We start from the raw sequence: 21,623 nt of genomic DNA, 5'->3' as shown, positions 1-21,623 counted from the left end.
CTGTGGCACCCCTTGGTTAATTCTCCTTGGTTTTGATGTTTCGTTTCTAAATTGCACCGATGCCTGCCGACCACCCAGATAATTTGCGGTCCACCTTTTAAGACATGGGGGAAGGGTATACCCGTCCAGGTCTTATCGGTGATGGTGATTGGTGACGCGCTGAATTTGTGTTTATGTGCGTGTCTATTGGCTCTCCGTCTATCTTTGTCGACCGTAGGATGCATTATATATTGCCGGCAGAAAGCGCTCGCGCATTTTTTCACATCCGACAGCACTTTGTCACCAAAGGCGATGGAAACTTTGCCTTTGTGGTGCTTAGTCGGATTCGATAGGGACTTTACGTTGGACCAAAGTTTACCCACACCGGTAGAGAGGTCACAACCTCTTAGGTGCTCCTCCCATTTCGCCCGCTTGTGTTCGTCCACAAGCAATCTGATGCGTTGGTTTATATCCCTTATTTGGGGGTCGCCTGGATCAAGCTGTCTTATAAGGTCACGTTCTCTCGCTAAGTTTGCGGCCTAGGCTGGGAAGTTGGCCGGATTTCGGGAATTCTCCTGGCGGGAATGAAGCGTGCCGAGGCGGATTCAATGACCTTACGGAAGGCACGCTCCCCTTGACGGGCATCAGTCGGTTGACGCAGTTTACGAGTTCTGCGCTCACGATTGAGATATCTGGCGAACTGTGACAGCTTCCTACCATACGTGTGGGGGCGTCTCCGTTTATTGTGCAGAACGTCGTTTCTTCTATTTGATCCGCCAACATCTCACCCCTACTGTCCGGCCGCAAGTTTGCATGCCATAGATCGTGATGGGCATTGAAATCGCCTAAGATAATGCGATTGTTGCCAGTGAGTAAGGCTCTGATATTAGGGTGGTATCCAATGGGGCAACGGGTGGCAGGAGGGATGTAGATGTTGATGATTTCTAGGTTTGCATCGCCTGACCGGACAGATAGGCCTTGACGTTCTAAGACATTGTCCCTGCGGTCGATGCCAGGATCAAATATATAATATTGCACAGAGTGGTGTATGATAAACGCGAGACCGCCTCCATTTCCGCTCTCGCGGTCTTTCCTGTGGACATTATACCCAGAGCAGGTCTGCAATGCAGATCTTGCTGTGAGTTTAGTCTCTTGAATCGCAGCAATGCGGATGTTGTGCCGCTTCATGAAATCGACTATCTCCGTAATCTTCCCAGTTAGTCCATTACAGTTTAACTGCAGAATTCTGAAGTGCATAAGGGGAGACGCCGCCACTCTGGGGGTAAGTGACGGGTGACTACGCCTGGGTTGTGGAGGGCCAGGACGCAATTGCTGTTGTGGCCCTGGGACTGGGCGTCCTTGGGCAAGCATTGGGGTACCCGGATGATTTGGGTTTGCGACCTGGCAACATGGCGCGATGAAACACGTCGGGGGGGTTGCCGTCGCGGAGACCAGAACATCTAGGAAAGTGGCACCACCCACGGCAGAAGCTGCATTGGGCGGATGTCGCAAACCTATATATTCTGTGCTGGCAAACGGTGCAAACGGTGATAGGGACTAGGAGTCTGTTTGCCTGACCTACACGATTGCTGCCGGAAGAGGGGGGAGAAGACGGGGGCAGGGGCTGATGCTCAGCATTGCTACCGACTCTACTACGAAGGTAGTATTTATGAGTGGTAGCAGCTGTTTGAGTTGTTGGCGCCGTGGGGCGCGAGCAGCAGCGGGTACTTGTTGTGGCCTGCTGAGCAGCGGGGTTGCTGGAAGGTAGTGGGGGGCGCTTAGGCGTAGACTACGGCACGCCCTTGGGCATGAACAGCAAGGAGCCACAAAAGATTTATAAAAGTTACGTGGACGTCGGGTTTTGGGATCAAGTCCAGAACAACCTGTCCCATGCAACCATCCCTTGCACGAGACACACTGAACAGAGTATGACCGTCCTAAAAAAATTATTTTCCGGCAGATGCAGCAAAACCATTTCTCAGGACCGGGGTCAGGAGACTGCTGTAAGGAGCTGCTGGGAGGATGACAATTTGTGGGAGGGACGCAACAAATTTAATGGGGTCACACTGAAATGACAGTCCTTGGTCGGGAAAAATCCAGAGTCGCTCGGGTACATAGAACCGACTGCCTTGGGAAGCGAATTTTTCAGTCGAATTTTATTGTACAAAGAAAACTGAATAAATTAGTTTTTTTTTCGATTGCGCTCAAAGCGAACAACATTTTTCTTTTCTTAACGGTCATCCTTACAAATTCAGCGCAATCGAAAAAAAGCTAATTTATTCCCTTTTCTTTGTACAATAAAATTCGACTGAAAAATATTTAAATAATTTTATATTTTCTTGACTCGTCGTTCATTGGCTACTTTGTCGTGAATTCAAAAGTGGGAGTAAAGTAAAGTAGCACAAAGTGGTTTTCTGGATTGCCTTACAACTATATTATATAAGAATGAATATGCTATAGTATTATCAATTTTGGGTTTTTTGTGACACCTGTGCCGTCTTCATTGGGGCTCTAAATAAATATATATCTGATATTTTTGACATTGGTGTTACCGCATGATGGGGCTGGAAGAACTGTTTTTTGATTTAAAAGAACCACCCTAACGTACATACCTGACATGTACACACAAGCATAAGTAATTGACCATCTTTTGATTATCCATATATACAATACATAAATTATTTGTAATCACATAAGTCGGCACGCGCCAGCTTCATTGCGAACAGACAGATCTTTCGACAATAGCCTAGAACGATTTTTGTTAGGTTTGCTGACACTTCCGCTAGAGCCAAGGCTGGATTGTCGTATATATAAACCTTCCGCTGGAAAATTGTCTGCTTCCCAATTTGCATTTATATTTGTCTTATTATGAATTGATTGAGTTATATTATAAGAGTTGTCTGTTTTAATATCGGGAGTTGAACCCAATGTCATATCACCTTCTTGTGTCAAATGGTGAACAGGGAACTTGATGGTAGTAGCGATAGTATATTGATCGAGATGGTATATGTGCGGCTGAAGTGAAATCATAAATGGTCGATAGAGGCAATCTTGATTAAACGACCATTGTGTCAAGCGTTTGAGAGCCCCGCATATGCGTTGACATGTTTTAATAGATTCTGAGCGTATCATTACATTGATAATTCGTCCTATGGAAGCAGCATCTTGTAACAACATAGAGAGAACTAATGCATAATCGATGCAATTTGCCTCAATGAATAGTTGGAGTAAGTACCGAATTTTAATACTTAATTTTTCTGGTAATATTCTAAAAACAGCATCATTAAATGTTGAATTTTCGAATTGCGACAAATATACATTTGATAGTTCATCATGCAAAGAAAAGGACTGCCGATATCGAGAACTGTCATAATATGGTTGGGAATGCGATAGTGACTTTATGCAATCATCTATTTGATAATTGACATGTCTAAGCTGTTCATGTTCTTTGATAACTGCAATACTGCTTTGGAGCGTGTTCCCATTGTTCATACTTGTAGGTGTATCCATTAAGGCCAAACTGAAATAACCAGACTCAGAAGTATGGCTTGAAGGGTGAGGACGCAATGAATGTTGATTGTCGATGGTAAATTGTTTCCTCAGTTGAGAATAATCCGATACCAACGACATTCCAGACTCCTCTGACGTTGGATGCAAAAGAGGTGGCGCTAGTTTTAATTCCTCATGTAAACAATTCAAAGCATCCACATAATCATCAAGTCTTGCCGATCTATCGATTTCTTGTGATAGCCAGGACACCAAATGAAAATCAAGAAACGCGCTCATATAACCAAGTTCAATTAGTTTGTAATTTTGTAGTAATTTACGTGCATGATTTTGAAGTATCGTTTCAATGCAAAATATTTCTTTGTGATCCTTAGTTGAATTGCTTCGCTCCAATTTTCGCCGAACTACGGAAGATGTTCCACTATTATTCGGCAGAGATGACGTAGTTGACTCATTCACAACTCCGGATGCAGGTACATTACTAGGGTTTGATTGATTAGTCGTTGCAATTTGTTTCTCTTTTTTCTCTTTAGGTAAATTAGAGGTGAGAGTTGTGGAAAAACTGCGCTCACGTGCTATTGGTCCCAAAATCATATTAAAAACGTCAGCATTTTGATTTACTTGAGATTGAGTTTGCGATTGTGGTGCTATTTTTATATTTACAACCATTGAAGAGCGTGGAGAGTCTATTTCATTCGGATCAATAGCTTTCAAAAAACGTATTAGATCTTTTGCTAGTTCCCATTTACGATTTTGTAGTGCTATATCTAGCAATAGTGTGGCATATTGTTTGCTAATAATAGACGGTTCCAAATTTTGTAAAATAATAAGAAAACTTGCAGCCGTATCCAACTCTTCAGATTGCAAACATTGTTGAAATAAGTCTTTGGGTTTACCAGCTATCGAAAACAAATACGGCCATAATGCAATTTCCGTTTTACGCGCACATTGAACTATCGTTTGTAAGTATACTGGAAACTCGCGAATAAAGTCAAGAATACTTGGTAATAAAGCATCAGGGATTGGATCTTTGCTTAAAGCTTCTTCTTCGAGGACCTCGTGAAGTAACAGTTCCAGAGAGTGTGGAAAATATGGCAACGAACGACATGATTTTGCTATCTCCCATGCACTATAGCCAAGATTTCTTTTAATTAACTGACGAAGTATTTTATGTAAGTATACTTGCGATTTTCGTTCTAAAAAGCAAAATGGTAGAGAAAAATGGGAGCTTAAATCACTTGTGTACAATGTTGTTTCATTTTCTACACCTAAAACAATTGCATTATCAAAAAGTATCGCCAGCGGATATAATTTTAACGAAAATGATAACATGATTCTCTTGGTCATGAACGTGTGTAACCTTTGTGGAGCCTCTCGTATTTTCTCGTTTATAGGCGGCAAGATTGGTAGCCATACCCGCATTCCATGAGCGCCAGAATACAACCACAAGCAGTCGCGCATCGGACTCTTCTCCAATGCATTAGACAACCAAACGCATTCAACACACGAAGCCAGGCAAGACGCCATTAGAGAATTTATAACACTATTACGTGAATCCCTTTGAATCATCAAAATTCGTCCACAAACGTTAACAATAATTGTCTCAGCTGTATCAGGTGAAGTAGGAGAAGACTTCATTGATAAATCATTTCGCAAATTTGTAACGGTGAGTGAAACTATACACGCTGGATGTATACATATGCTTTTAACATCTACTTCGTAAGCGCAATTGACACTTATGGAATAAGAATCCTGCAATTTTAACTCAAAAAGGCTAACAACGCCATCAGAAGAAAGTGATATCAGCTGATCTCGAAACATGTTTAATGAAATTACAGGAGCGCGAACCTGAATCTTGTTCCCGAACTGGTTATCCAACTTGCATTCCTCAGGATAGCAGCGTATTTCATCGGTGCGATCTAACAGCGAGTAGCACCCCAAAACAATAAAACCTTTCCACCAAAGTAAACCCCCAGATACCACGAAATCTTTTTCTTGTGACTCGTTCCCAAATAATTTCCACCTTTTTGTCACCATTGAGTAATGTGCTAACCCAGTTCGACCAGCAACTGCTAAATGCGAACCAGCAGTATTAATTGCTGAATATCGAATTGGCCAATTACTAGCTGCATAAGTTTGAGGGAGCTGTATTATGTTCCATAATTTACTTTCCGATAGAATGCTTGATATATCGACTGACTTTTTTACTTCCATACTATCATCCTCGTTACCATGGATATTGGTTGGTTTCATTCTATTGTTGGGAAATGAGAATTTGGAGCCAAAATATATTTTTTCTAGGTTATCTCCTTGGTTTATATATAATGTATCGTCCCCTAAGAAAAAAGGTTTAATGAGTTGGTGAGTTTGAAAAAACATGGGTTTTGTTTTACCTTGTAATAGGACATGGAAATTTGATGCCATACAGGGGTTCATTGACAAAGTACTTTTAACAAAATTTAATTGTAAAACTTCGCAAATATCTTCATTTTCTTCAAAAGCCGTATCTGATATATTTTTCTTGCAAGTCATAAAGAGATGATAACCTTCTGTAGACCATTCCAATTTGGCGACTTTCAATGGATTATGGTGAATCAAATCAACATGCAGCCCAAAATCCCAATTCAACGAAGACATAAGCAATGCGCCAAAAGTACTCCACAAAGAGATTCCGCCTTTCTTCCATGCGACAATTAAAACACAGCCATCAGGACTCCATTTTAGTTCGGATACAGCACCTAATGATCCATGCATTACATTCGAATTAAGAGATAGACTATGGGAAAATTCCAATCCACCAGTTGTGTCTTCGATAGCATACACGGCAATATCCGAATTTTGACGTCCATAAGCTAGTAGTCGGAACTTGTGATTAACACTACATGCTGTTGCATCTTCCACATCCGGTATCCAAAATCCGTGTATGTTTTGGGGTTCAAAACATAATTGCATTGCTATTAGGAATGCTGCACGGTGATCGCTAAATATTGCTGCACAACCTCCAATGAATGGTGAATACTCTAATGCAGCAATGTATGATTTGTCTCCCAAGGGTGAAATACTTTTCAAATTACAGTGGCGATTAACATAAAATGGAATATTACCCAGATTTATGGATGAATACAGGGGTAACGCTTTTTCTCCACTTTCGCCAATCATACCTGCATCTAAATCAGACCATTGAACACGTAGAAGATCACATTGATCTGTGGCAATAAGTAATTCTGTTAGGCTAATACAGCATATCGTTGTCATCGGAGCATCTAACTTGATAGTACACTGTTCGTGTAAGCTAAGCTTCGGCACGTTTTCTTTTAAAAACAATTCCGCAGAAACCCTTTTTAGACTTGATAAAGGGGGATCTATTTGCGTTAAAGTTCCACTACCATCCCCTTGAAACTCAATCTGATATAGAATTAGAACTCCTAGATTTGTAAGTATAGCTAGCTGTCTAGAATCTGGTTTCCATACAATCAATTTATTTTTTCCCACTTGTGCTATGGATTCTGCACCACGTCGATAAAAGGTTATAGGAATTAATGGATTTGCATACCAAATACCGATGAAATTATCACCAACAGCCGCAATTAAAATTTTAACAGCATCGCAGCAAATATGGTTAATGGATGACTTCTCACATGGAAAACTTAAGCTTAGCACTTTTGGCCAACCCACAGTGAAGTACATGGCTACATATATTTGTGATATGTAAATATAGTTTAGTCAAATCGAAATAACTATAAAGAAATTTATAAACTTACTCATTTAGTAAACACCAATACCTTTTGCGAAAGAAAAATTTACACACAAATTATCCTAACTTGTTTCAGATATTCAAAATATCTTTTTCAACACTCATCAATTAAAATTTGGCATAATTACGTTCGTCAGCTGTGTTATGATATCCATCATTAGTGATGGAACGATAATTCGCTATTGGTGATTGTATCGCCGCTATTGACAAATCGCTAATAGCTATAGCTCATGGTTCAATTATATGGTTGGCTCATCTGTAAAGCAACAACATACGTCTGTTCAAATTGTCAAAATCTGTGTACTGGGGTTGGTGCGAATGGTTTGGAATGGAAACATAAAACTTAGCAGTTTTTGTATGCGTAAGAAAAATGTTGCCAATGTGTTGGTTTCATTTTGAGTTTACTATCTCCTTTTGACAATCCCTTCGGCCATGCAATGAATTAATAAAGTCAGCTGCTGAGATGAGCCAACCATATAACTGAACCATGCTATAGCTATTGCAATCCAAATATATCAGTGATCGATTTTCCTTCATTCCATTCTTTTGAATGACAATCACCTCTGCCAGAATATGTTGTTGTTGTTGTTGTAGCAATGTTTCGCCTCACCTAATAGCTGCGACCGATCACAAATCGTCATCAATATCCTCTAACGGGAGTCCAAGGAAACCTTGCTGTTTCGACAGGGGTGGACCATAACGAAAGGGGTATTAGAGGCGTTGGTTCCACATTACAATTAAAGAGATGGTTGGTGTCATGTGGGGACACATTGCAAGCGGGCCATACATTTTGTATGTCGGGGATGATTCTGGATAGGTAAGAATTTAACCTGTTACAGTATCCAGAACGAAGTTGAGCCAGAGTGACTCGCGTTTCCCTGGGGAGTATGCGCTCCTCTTCCGCAAGTTTTGGGTACTGTTCCCCGAGTACTGGATTCACCGGGCAATTCCCGGCATAAAGGCCCACGCCTGTTTGTGGAGTTCACCAAGGACCTGCTTGTATTTTTTTGCTTCATACGGCTGAGTTCTCAAGTGCCGTATTTCCACAAAATGCTTACGGAGATGACTCTTTAAGTCCCTAGGCGATGTTGGCTCATCAATCAGATGTCTGTTGGGATGCCCAGGTTTCTGGGTATTCAACAGGAACTGTTTGGTTAGCATCCCATTTCTCTCCCTGATGGGGAGTATTCTCGCCTAATTATGTAGATAGTGTTCTGGGGACATAAGAAGACAGCCCGTGGCGGTTCTGAGCGCAGTATTTTGGCAGGCCTGTAGCTTCTTCCAGTGGGTAGTTTTTTGGCTTGGAGACCATATAGGGGACGCATAGCACGCAAACGGCTAGCCAATTGCTTTGTATGTGGTAATGAGCGTTTCTTGTCTTTTCCCCAAGTACTGCCAGCAAGGGATTTGAGGATTTTATTACGGCTCTGGATTTTCGGAACAATGGCGGCTGCGTGCTCACCAAAATATAGATCCTGATCAAACGTCACACCCAAGATTTTGGGGTGTAGGACAGTCGGTAGCGTAGGGCCATCGACGTGGATGTTCAAAATGGTCGACATTTGGGACGTCCAGGTTGTAAATAGGGTCGCGGATGATTTAGTCGGTGATAATGCCAGGTTTCGCGAGGCGGAAAAACTGGAGAGATCAGGGAGGTAGCCGTTTATTTTGTTGCAAAGCTCATCGATCTTTGGGCCCGGGCCTGTGGCCATTATTGTGCAGTCATCGGCGTAAGAACGATAGTAACTCCTTCTGGTGGCGATATGTAAAAATTAAACAAAATTGTGGATAGGACACCACCCTGAGGCACCCCTTGTTTAATTCTTCTTGGTTTTGATATTTCGTTTCTGAATTGCACCGATGCCTGCCGACCACCCAGATAATTTGCGGTCCACCTTTTAAAACATGGGAGAAGGGTACACCCTTCCAAGTCTTGCAGTAACGTGCCATGGTTGACCGTATGAAAAGCTTTTGATAGGTCTAGCGCTACGAGTACTGTTCTATGGTGGGGCTTCTGATTTAAACCACAATTTATCTGGGTGCTAAAGGCATTCAGCGCGGTGGTGGTGCTATGGAGTTTTCTAAAGCCATGCTGATGACAGGCTAGCTGCAAATTTGCTTTAAAGTGGGGGAGAAAAATGGCTTCAAGCGTCTTGGCTACTGGCGATAGGAGAAATATCGGGCGATATGACACTCCTATGTTAGCTGGTTTCCCAGGCTTTAGTAGCAGGACCACCTTGGCCATTTTCCATTTTTCTGTTATGGCAAAGGTGGAAAGAGACAGGTTGAAGACATGTGCTAAATATTTGAAACCCTCTTTCCCTAGGTTTGTAAGCATCGACATGGCTATGCCGTCTGGGCCCACTGCTGTGGATGGTTTAGCATGACCGATGGCATCCTCACCCTCTTTGGCGGTGATGGTAATTGGTGACGCGCTGAAATTATGTTTACGTGCGTGTCTGTTGGCCCTCCGTCTATTTTTGTCGACTGTAGTATGCCTTATGTATTGTCAGCAGAAAGCGCTGGCGCATTTTTTCGCATCCGACAGCAATTTGTCGCCAAAGGCGATGGAAACTTTGTCATTGTGCCTAGGCGGATTCGATAGGGACTTTACAGTGGATCGAAGTATACCTACATCGCCAGAGAGGTTACAACCACTTAGATGCTCCTCCCATTTCGCCCGCTTGTGTTCATCCACAAGCAATCTGATGCGTTGGTTTATATCCCTTATTTGGGGGTCGCCGGGATCGAGCTGTCTTATAAGGTCACGTTCTCTCGCTAAACTTGCGGCCTCCGCCGGGAAGTGGGGCCGAATTTCGGGAATTCTACCGGCGGAAATGAAACGAGCCGAGGCGGATTCAATGACCTTGCGGAAAGCACGCTCACCTTGGCGGGCATCAGTTGGGATAGGGAGGGCAGCAAAGCGGCTGTCTGTAAACGATTTGTATTCGTCCCACTTTCCTTTTTTAAAGTTAATGAAAGTGCGTTTTTCTGCTACGATAAAGTCGGCGGGACGCTCGAGCGAAATAAGTATAGGCAGGTGGTCGGATGCCAATGTTACCATCGGCTGCCAGTTGACGCAGTTTACGAGTTCTGCGCTCACGATTGAAATATCCGGCGAACTGTGACAGCTTCCTACAATACGTGTGGGGGCGTCTCTGTTTATAGTGCAGAACGTCGTTTCTTCTATTTGATCCGCTAATATCTCACCCCTACTGTCCACCCGCAAGTTTGAATGCGATAGATCGTGATGGGCATTGAAATCACGTAAGACAATGCGATTGTTTCCAGTGAGTACGCCGCTGATATCAGGGCGATATCCACTGGGGCAACAGGTGACAGGAGGTATGTAGATGTTGATGATTTCTAGATTTGCATCGCCTGACCGAACAGATAAACCTTAGCGTTCTAACACGCTGTCCCTTCGGTCGATGTCGGGATCAAATATATGATATTGCACAGTGTGGTGTATGATAAACACGAGGCCGCCTCCATTTCCGCTCTCGCGATCTTTTCTGTGGACATTATACCCAGAACAGGTTTGCAGTGCAGATCTTGCTGTGAGTTTAGTCTCTTGAATCGCAGTCTCGTGAGGCGCAGACTACGGCAAGGAGCCACAAAAGATTTATAAAAGTTACGTGGACGTCTGGTTTTGGGGTCTAGCCCAGAACAACCTGTCCGATGCAACCATCCCTTACACGAGACACACTGACAAGAGCAGCAAAAACATTTCTCAGGACCGGGGTCAGGAGACGGACCCGGATTGGGTTCGATACCTTCCCGGAGCAAGAGATTATGGAGCAGTCCCGCTGCAAGGAGCTGCTGGGAGGATGACAATTTGTGGGAGGAACGCAACAAATTAAATGGGGTTACACTGAAATGGCAGTCCTTAGTCGGGAATAATCCCGAGCCGCTCCGGTACATAGAACCGACGGCTTTGGGAAGCTTCTGGCAGAATATCGCCAGCATAGAATTCTAATACTATTGCCCCTATTACGGTATACAACTTAACTTAGTTGGGTTGTAATTAAAACAACTCAACTTTCAGACAACTCAACTCCTGTTTGGTATCATTGTGAATGATAACTAAGTGTGATATCTTCTGCATAGACGCCAAAATTCCAAAGTGATTGGATCACCTGATTTGTAATTGATTATCGCTGTCTCATTCTGTATCTCTTTCTATCACCCGCTAAAGATAGGCGCCGCAATATTGAACACCCTGTCAAAACGCTAAAAAATAGCCATATTGAACATCCTGTCAGGCAGCTGACAGATAAGATATCACGCTTAGTTATCATTCACAATGTTTGGTATTACGAATTACAACTTATTTCAGTTGAAGTTGAATTGGTGCTGCCAACTTCAGAAAGTGATGATTTGACAGATTGATGAACAGCTGATCAATTTGCGGCGAAAATTTAAGCATTTGCATCTTTGTTATTACAAGATATTATATGATATGAAATCTATTTTATAATTGCGAAAATGTTGGTGATTAACATGTCGCGAATACGGAAAACATTCGCGTAGTCATTCCAATCCCTTGGAACTGCCAAGCACCAAATAAGAAAATGTTTAAGTGACAAATAATGAGCTTCAAATGAAGTTATTTTTCTGATTTGAATGGAAGCATTTTACTCATTACTAAACAAAATTAAGGACCATTTCCGCAAACCCTTTCGAGGGAAGTCTGTACCCCTGTTTCAAAATTATGCGCCACATTCAGATTCCTTGCTAGTGGCAGCTATCAAAAATGCTGTGGAAATGATTTTGGTGTTGGACTGGTTTTAGATATTATTGAGGATCATATTTGTGCGAAGTGGATTAAAATCCAAACAGCAAAAATTGTATTTTACTCTAAAACAGGATGCCCAGGAGTAGTGATTAGTATCAATGGGACTCACGTTCGCATATTTTGACTTATTTTGCCTGCATCTGAACTGCGGCCAGCCTCGTCCAACTTCAGAATGTCGCTCCATAAAGTCAAAAAGTTATTCAATGTAATCCTCCGTTTAAACGTTGTTTTTACTATAAATGTGCACAAAATTGTTGATTATTGTTTGATTAAAAAATTTTAACTACCGGCTTAAAATTTTTTGTTTTTTTTTTTTTTTTTGTAACTCTTATCCAAAGTGGTATGAAAAGACACGTTTCGATCTCCGTTTTTCGGATTCGAAAGCGTAAATTAAAAATTTCATTTCTCTCGCAAAATATTTACAAAAACTCACAAAATGGCCCAAGAGGGCCTGAAATATGAGGTCCAATCCACAGTTTTTTGCACAGAACATCTTTCTGCGTTGACGGCCTTTGGCCACGATTTGTAAAAATAACCCTGGCTGGGTCAACGCCTTTCTGCATTAGTGTGTACAAAAAATCTGGCAAAATACAATAACCACATGAAAATTTGAAACGAAATGATATGACAGAAATTAAATTTTTAATTTTTGTTTTCGGATTCTTAAATCGGAGGTCGAAACGTGTCTTTTTATACCAACTTTGAAAATTTTTGTTAAAAATTAGGTGGTGAACCGTCTTCTAAAACGTTACATTTTTTCAAAACAACTGCAACATTATATTAGACAACTGCTAGTAATCAGTTGTAAGATTTTGACGTCTTTGCAACTACACTAACACAACCTTGTAAACGGTAACGCCGCAAAAACGCTACAAGACACCCAAGCTCACCCACACATTCAAAGCTTTTTTCGCTCTCCACTAACACATCGACGTTCCATGCTGTCATCGAAGTGACAATTTATTAATTATTCCGGGAAAACATTTTAAAACGAAGAAGAAATATAATTGTGATAATAAAACTTAAACTGCTAAAATTTCCGAAAAAGGAAAACCTTGTACAGATTCCGTTCTTGCCCTTTCATAGGAGTGGTAGTGCAGTGTAGTGCTAGCATCGGCTCAACCAAATAATTTTGGGCTTGAATTGGTTGAGCCGAAATCTAAAATGGACCTAAGGGTGGCACCTGCACTCCATTCTGATGAATTGACGGAGTTGGGATGTGCAATGCTTCCCTAAACTGGAGTTAGGGAAAGCTTTTGCACTCCCAACAGGAAGTATTCGAATGGCGTGACGGCACATAACGGGAAAACAAAATTAAAAAAGAAATGAAAAAATAACGGAACAAGTTTAAATAAGCATAACGGAACAAAAGACACATGGCAACACGCCACATATTGGAAAAAAAACACAAACAATAAAATAGAGAAAATTCTCATAATTAAAATTGAACTAACGGAACTTAAGTGAACATAACGGAATGAAAAACACCTACACGCCACATATAGAAATAAAATAGAGAAAAATCTCGTAATTGGTGATGGCGCTTTAATTCATTGAATGGGCCAAATAATTCGATTTATAATCGACCTGCTTAGCCACGGTGCGGGAGTAACTTAAGGTACGCGCACATTACGCTGCGCGACACGTAGTAGCAGCGGCGCCTCACAGAGTCACATATTTTGGCAATTCACATTAAGCGGCAATCGAGCGACACATTGCGGAAAAAGTTTGTGTTTATTTTTGTTTGCAAAATGGACGACACAGTTTTTGAAGCTGTAATTATTTCATTTTTGTGCGAAGAAGAGGTAAGGAAAAGAAAAAGGTCGTGGCTATGGGTCCAAGACACCTCATCCTCAAGATATGAGGAAGGAGAGTTCCACACTCTTTTGCCCAGATTGAAAAAAGATGGTGCAAAATTCTTTGCATGTACACTTATGAGGCAATTCACACCTAGCGGCAGCAGCACTGCGCGACACTTCCCAACGCGGAGGTGTGAATTGCCTCATAAGAATACATGCAAAGAATATTTTGTAGTGCAGTGCAGTGCTGCGTAGTGCAGCCTAATGTGGCCTTACCTTTAAACCCCAAAAAAACAAAAAAAAAAAATAAATAAAACTTACGAGCTCTTGCTTAAGCTAAGGCCACACTGAGCTGCATCACACTGCGCTGCAAAATATTCTTCGCATGTATTCTTATGGAACAATTCACACCTAGCGGCAGCAGCACTGCGCGACGCGGCCATGAGCGGCAATGTTGATCAAATAGGCAAAAAATTGAAGCGCCGCTGCCGCTACATGTCGCGCCCCTTAGTGTGCACGCACCTTTAACCTGGTGTGTAAAGAGAAAAAAATCTTGTGCTACGGGCTCTTAAGTTAAGTTGTGACATGTGTTAGCTATTTAGGCACTTCTAAATTAACCTGGCGCTTTAACTAGAGGCAACCAAGTCCTCTTGACACCAATTTGAATTGGAAGATTCGATTTCCAAAACCAAAAAAAAAACGTTTTACAAGACAGGGCATAACCTAAACAAAGGTGGTATCAAAAGACGCGTGTCGAGCTCCGTTTTTAGAATCCAAAAGCGGAAATTAAAAATTTTGTTGCACAGAACACTTTCTGCGTTGGCGGCCTTCGCCGAAAATAATATTAAGTTGTATAGAATCGACGGGATGACCTAGAAGGTTTCATCTAGTCATACTAAATCGCTCCCGAGATGATCGGGCTAGTACCTTAGTGGTGCTTGTTCCCGGAACGTACCCGATCTGCATCCGGCAAAGGGCCAAAAAAGAGTATAAGGGTAGTGTCTTTATCCCTACAACAACAACAACATTATTTACTTTCTGCTTTTCATACGCATGTGCATTTTTAAATAATAAAAAAATGCTATATTATTCTGATAGCATCTCAGCCGGGGTGCGATGCAGCTCAGAATATGCCAAAAGAAGAGGAAACCTACAACTAAATGCAGATTCACGTGTCATTTGTCAGGATTTACCGGTAAACAAGGTACTTTCCACAACCAAGATACTTTGAAATACGGTACCAAACTGGTTGGATGTATAGCGGCACTGCGTTACACGCGTTACGTAACAAAATGCACCCCTGCGTGCAAGTGGCATCGCAGTCAGCTGTTGCTGAAAAGCAATGCCTATAACATTCAGCGATGTAAAATGATGGCCGCTGAGCTTGGCTGGAAAAACGAACCCGATGAGTTTCGTTTCGACAGTCAAGGTAACCGGCCAAGCCATAAGAACGCGCGAGGGATTAAAACTGAAAAAAGAGAAAGAAAAGTAAATTGAACTAAACTAAGTGGTGGTTGTGCGGTTGTAACTAAAAAGTTATAAGGCTAGGTAACTGAGTGAGAACTAAAAGTTTAACTATATTTTATTGCTGTAACGTAAAGAAATGAAACACAGAAACTTGTAAATGAAACATAAGCGAATTTATTGAAAAATTTAAAGAAACTAAAGTTACACTTAAATAAAGACTAAATAAAACGAAAAACTGAACTGAGTGTACTAATTTGGAAATAAACGAAAGGAAAGAAGGTTTGTGTGTCCAGGTGTGCGAAAGGGCTGCATACCCGCTAGGGCGAGTATCTAATCCATAACGAAAATGGTTGGTGATGAAAAGCCAGCTTTTCATGGCGACCGTGACGCCGGGCCTCAAAATGGCGGCCATAGTGGCGAAGAGGCAGGCCTCTTAGAGAAAAAAAAACCTCAAATAAAAATTTACAATCAAAATTTTTTTAATTGAAAATAATTAAACCTACAAAAATTACCAAAAGAAGCAAAATGAAATATTAATAAATTACAACAAATAACAACAAAATACACATAAAAAAGAAAAAAGTTACAAAAAAAAGTTTAAAATTAAAAAAATCTACAAAAAAAAAACATAAAACCAAATAAAAATCCGAAAAAAATATAAACATGCAAAAATTTTACAAAAAAAATATTAAAATTTCGAAAAACTATACAAAAAAAATGTTCTTTAAAAAAACTATGAAAATTACAAAAAAAATATAACACCTATAAAAACCCTACAAAAAAAATATATAAAAATGCAAAAACCCTACAAAAAAAATTTAAAAACTAAAAACTACACAAAAAAAAATTTTTCCTTTAAAAAAAAAAATTATAAAATCTACAAAAAAAATTTACAAAAATTTAGAAAAACCCCTACAAATATGTGGAAAATTACAAAAAAAAATCAAAAACGTTTAAAAATTACAAAAAAATTATAAAATTGAGAAAAAAAAACACTTACAAAAAAATGTTTACAAAATCTAAAAATCAAAAAAAAAAATTTCAAAATTAACACAAATGTACAAAATTTTGAAAAGTTTGAAAACAGAAATATTTTCGAATAACTATACTACTTGGTGGGAGTTCATGGTGGTGTTTGTGCCGGTGGCTAGTGCAGAAAAATTAGAAAAATAAAAGTACATAACAGAGAATATAATAAAAAGACTTAATAGAATACAGAAATAATAAGATCATATCAACTATTATAATAAAACAACGAACTAAACGGTAGCAGAAATAATATAATCGTGGAAAGAAAAACAACAAAAACACACAAAATTAAAACACATAATTTGAAGACTGTACCAAAAATTTTTGGTTCTGCAAAAACGGCACTAGCCACGCCACTTATAACGGCACTAGCCACGCTACCAGCATAGCGGCAAACCACCGTAAGCCCAAAAAGCAACAAACAAACACCTTGCATGGTACATAAGAGCGGTACATGGCAGAGCACAAGCGCAGCAGCTGCAGCAAAACAGCAACCGAAGCAGCAGTCCAGCAGCAGCAGCAACATAACGGCAAGCGAGCAAGCGGTATCGAAACAGCAGCAGTTCGTGTGAAATAATTTTTGACTTACATAAATTACAATAAATAAATTAAACTTACATTTTTGTCAATTTCCTATGAACATTCTTATATTTTCTATCAAAAAAATTATTTCATATTAACCTTTTTCCACTACAAAATAATACATTTTAAATTATACTTCAAATTTTCAAAATTACCATTCTTATTATTAAACAAAAAAAAAAAAAATTGTTTATTTCCCGACGTATACATACACATATATATGTGTGCAAAATGTGTGAAGGTAGGCACTGTGGGACAGGGTCGGACAAAAAACAGAAACCTTTTTTAATCATCATTAATGGCGTTGTTGGTTTTAGACTTGTATAACAACCGCTGAAATTAAATACATTTTTAAAAGTTTTAGAGTTTTAGTCCCACTCTGCCCCACAGTGGGCTCCATCAAAGAGGAAAAATAACATTAAAAATATTTTTTTGCATAAAACGGTGGTTCCGTAATTAACCAAAAATATTTTTTTTGCGTAAACGGTGGTCCCGTAAACAACCAATGAAATTTTTTTTCATCCCGGTGCGTCCGAGGATCTTCGTATTATAAATTTGAAAAGATGCGGTGCGCCCGTATCTATAAAAATAAAACCATACAATTTTAATAAAAACGGTGCGTCCGTAATAACACAAACACATTAAGATCTTTTTAATAAAGCGGTGCGTCCGTTATCAGCAGCCAAGCCCTTTTACCAAAATAAAATATTTTCCTTTGAAATAAATTTAAATTAAATTACTTCAATATACATTCAATTTATCATTAAATATTCAGTCTTTCATTAAATTGCCGAATAATTCTTTCAATTTCAAATCAACATTCAATTCGATTTCAATTTCTGTTAAATTTTCGTAAGCACTACAAATTCGACTTTAATCAGTTTAAATATTTCTCCTTTGCTTCTTACTACATATGTTCCTTAGAAACCAAAAAGTGGTTCCCAGAATTTCAGAGCAAGACTCAGATTCCGAAAATTCAGATAGTAATTCCAAAAATTCAGATTCCAATTCCAAAAATTTTAATTCCGAAAGTTCCGATTCCGATAATCTTGATTTTAAAAGCCCAGTTTCTGAAGGCTCAACCACATATTCGCCCAGTACAATCAAAAACCTTGTTGTTAGACTTTCTTTGTCCGGAGAATTTCACGGATTCGAGGAATTGCCCGAAACAAATATTTCAAATCCTTCTAATTCCGATATAAATATGGCGACTCCTGAAGAAAAAAGAACGTTTATCGGCATATGTGCTGGTATTATGCGTGAAAATTATAGCGGTGAGCCCCTAGGTCTCGAATCTTTTATTACTAAAATTGAGTTAATCGAACAATTTGTCGACGAAAATTTGACTGACATTTGTATTTCATATATTAAATCCAAACTCGATGGTAAAGCTCGAGAAGCGATACCAACTCAAGTACTTTCAGTTAACGATATAAAAGTAGCACTACGTAACCGTATAAAGCCCGACAAATCCAAAGTTGTGGTCGGAAAAATTGCAGCTTTGCAAGTTAATAATAATAATTATACCGATTTTGCAAAACGCGTTGAGGAATTGTCTGATGCTTTAGAGCGTTCGCTCATTATCGAAGGGATTACTCAGACCAAAGCCCGTCAAATGCCCATCGAGCAAACAGTTAACGTTTGCCGATTGACGGCAAAAACCAGTTTAGTAAAATCAATCCTTGCTTCAACCAATTTTTCTGATCCCAAGGACGTAGTAGCCAAACTGATTGTAGAGCAATCAAATGAAATAAAAGAACGTCAAGTTTTAGCATTTAGAGCTCGGAACAATAACAATTTTAGAAATTTTCAAAGTAATTACCGAGGTCGAAATTTTCAAAATCAAAATCGTAACTTTAACAATTATCGACAAAATAGACCATCCTTTAGTAACAGTAACTATGGCAACAACTTCAATCGCGGCAATCAAAAGCAAAATTTCCGTTCCAGCGGCGGAAATCGGAATCAGCCTACCAATAATAATAATATCAACAATAGTCGTACTAGCAATAATAGCGGTTCTAACACTTCCAATAATAGAGCTAGAAATGCAAGCGTTCGGGCTTTAAACAGGGAAGCCCCTCAGGAGCGAACACTGAGGGAGGACGAGACAAATTACTAACTGATTCAGCTCACAACTTTTCTTATAAAAACGTTTATTGTCTTAACTTAAATTATTCCGATTTTATACAAATAAATATTACTGGTTCTAACAAATTTTGTACATTTCTAGTCGATACACAAGCCGACATTTCGTTAATTAAAATTTCTTCTCTTAATAAAAATTTGTCAATTAATAACAATGATACAATTAATATTACCGGTGTAACTACAGATGCAGTTTCTACATTAGGTACTTTTACAACTAACTTACACTTTTCAAATTTTTATATCAAACATACGTTGCACGTGGTAGGCAGTGATTTCAACATTCCATCAGATGGAATACTTCGTAAGGATTTCCTGAAAACAAATAAATGCGATATCAGATATGCCACAAATTGCATTTCCTTCTGGATAGGCAATGAAAATATCGCACTTCCCATCCATCACGGAATGGAAAGCGATACATTTGTTATTCCACCTCGTTGCGAAGTTTATTGAATTTTTGCCTTGGAAAAAGACTCAGAACCACTTTTCGTGGATTCTCAAGAGATTTCTGACGGTGTTTTCACAGCGAAATGTATAGTTGATACTAGTAATCCGATCATTAAGGTAATAAATACCACAAATAGCGTAAAATACGTCAACAATTGCAACATTCAAACCGAAAAACTCTCTAATTATAACGTTTATAAAATCAATAAACCAGTAAAACAAGATAGTCGTATCAAAGAACTTAAAAGCATTTTAGAAAAACAAATACCTAATTATGGTGAAAATAAGCTTATTAACTTATGTTTACAATATTCCGATATTTTTGCGCTAGACAATGATAAAATGACAATAAACAATTTTTATGAACAAAAACTAAGACTAAACGACACGATGCCAGTATACATTAAAAATTACCATCATGCACATCATCTCAATAATCTAAAAAAAGTTTTAGAAACTTGTAGGAAGTTCAACTTGCGACTTAATCCAAAAAAGTGTAATTTTCTTAGACCTGAAGTAACTTTCTTAGGGCATAAATGCTCAGCAAATGGTTTGCTACCAGACGATTCAAAAATTGAAGCAATTAAAAGGTATCCTAAGCCACGCGATAAAGACGCTGTACGAAGATTCGTGGCATTTGCAAATTATTATAGGAGATTCATTCCAAATTTCGCTTCTTTAGCAGCTCCATTGAATCGTTTGAGTAGAAAGAAGGTTGAATTTAATTGGGATACGGCATGTGAGTTAGCTTTCGAAAAACTAAGAAAAAGTCTGATTTCTCAGGCAGGTGGTCGGATGCCAATGTTACCATCGGCTGCCAGTTGACGCAGTTTACGAGTTCTGCGCTCACGATTGAAATATCCGGCGAACTGTGACAGCTTCCTACAATACGTGTGGGGGCGTCTCTGTTTATAGTGCAGAACGTCGTTTCTTCTATTTGATCCGCTAATATCTCACCCCTACTGTCCACCCGCAAGTTTGAATGCGATAGATCGTGATGGGCATTGAAATCACGTAAGACAATGCGATTGTTTCCAGTGAGTACGCCGCTGATATCAGGGCGATATCCACTGGGGCAACAGGTGACAGGAGGTATGTAGATGTTGATGATTTCTAGATTTGCATCGCCTGACCGAACAGATAAACCTTAGCGTTCTAACACGCTGTCCCTTCGGTCGATGTCGGGATCAAATATATGATATTGCACAGTGTGGTGTATGATAAACACGAGGCCGCCTCCATTTCCGCTCTCGCGATCTTTTCTGTGGACATTATACCCAGAACAGGTTTGCAGTGCAGATCTTGCTGTGAGTTTAGTCTCTTGAATCGCAGTCTCGTGAGGCGCAGACTACGGCAAGGAGCCACAAAAGATTTATAAAAGTTACGTGGACGTCTGGTTTTGGGGTCTAGCCCAGAACAACCTGTCCGATGCAACCATCCCTTACACGAGACACACTGACAAGAGCAGCAAAAACATTTCTCAGGACCGGGGTCAGGAGACGGACCCGGATTGGGTTCGATACCTTCCCGGAGCAAGAGATTATGGAGCAGTCCCGCTGCAAGGAGCTGCTGGGAGGATGACAATTTGTGGGAGGAACGCAACAAATTAAATGGGGTTACACTGAAATGGCAGTCCTTAGTCGGGAATAATCCCGAGCCGCTCCGGTACATAGAACCGACGGCTTTGGGAAGCTTCTGGCAGAATATCGCCAGCATAGAATTCTAATACTATTGCCCCTATTACGGTATACAACTTAACTTAGTTGGGTTGTAATTAAAACAACTCAACTTTCAGACAACTCAACTCCTGTTTGGTATCATTGTGAATGATAACTAAGTGTGATATCTTCTGCATAGACGCCAAAATTCCAAAGTGATTGGATCACCTGATTTGTAATTGATTATCGCTGTCTCATTCTGTATCTCTTTCTATCACCCGCTAAAGATAGGCGCCGCAATATTGAACACCCTGTCAAAACGCTAAAAAATAGCCATATTGAATATCCTGTCAGGCAGCTGACAGATAAGATATCACGCTTAGTTATCATTCACAATGTTTGGTATTACGAATTACAACTTATTTCAGTTGAAGTTGAATTGGTGCTGCCAA

At 39.8% G+C, this 21,623-nt stretch overlaps 1 protein-coding gene across 1 annotated transcript; it reads right to left on the bottom strand.

Annotated features, from left to right (window-relative positions):
* Positions 1 to 1,165: 1,165 nt before the first annotated feature.
* Positions 1,166 to 7,387, bottom strand: Rich (Guanine nucleotide exchange factor subunit Rich). The gene is made up of 3 exons (XM_067756773.1): positions 7,248 to 7,387; positions 5,880 to 7,175; positions 1,166 to 5,822 (listed from the first exon to the last, which is right to left on the bottom strand). Exons 1-3 carry the CDS (start codon positions 7,249 to 7,251, stop codon positions 2,668 to 2,670), a joined length of 4,455 nt encoding a protein of 1,484 aa, XP_067612874.1. The 5' UTR covers positions 7,252 to 7,387; the 3' UTR covers positions 1,166 to 2,667.
* Positions 7,388 to 21,623: the final 14,236 nt, after the last annotated feature.

The sequence above is a fragment of the Eurosta solidaginis genome, chromosome 5, assembly GCF_040869045.1.
Source record: "Eurosta solidaginis isolate ZX-2024a chromosome 5, ASM4086904v1, whole genome shotgun sequence".
Classification (NCBI taxonomy): Eukaryota; Metazoa; Arthropoda; class Insecta; order Diptera; family Tephritidae; genus Eurosta; species Eurosta solidaginis.
This window is presented reverse-complemented; position numbering and strand designations above follow the sequence as displayed.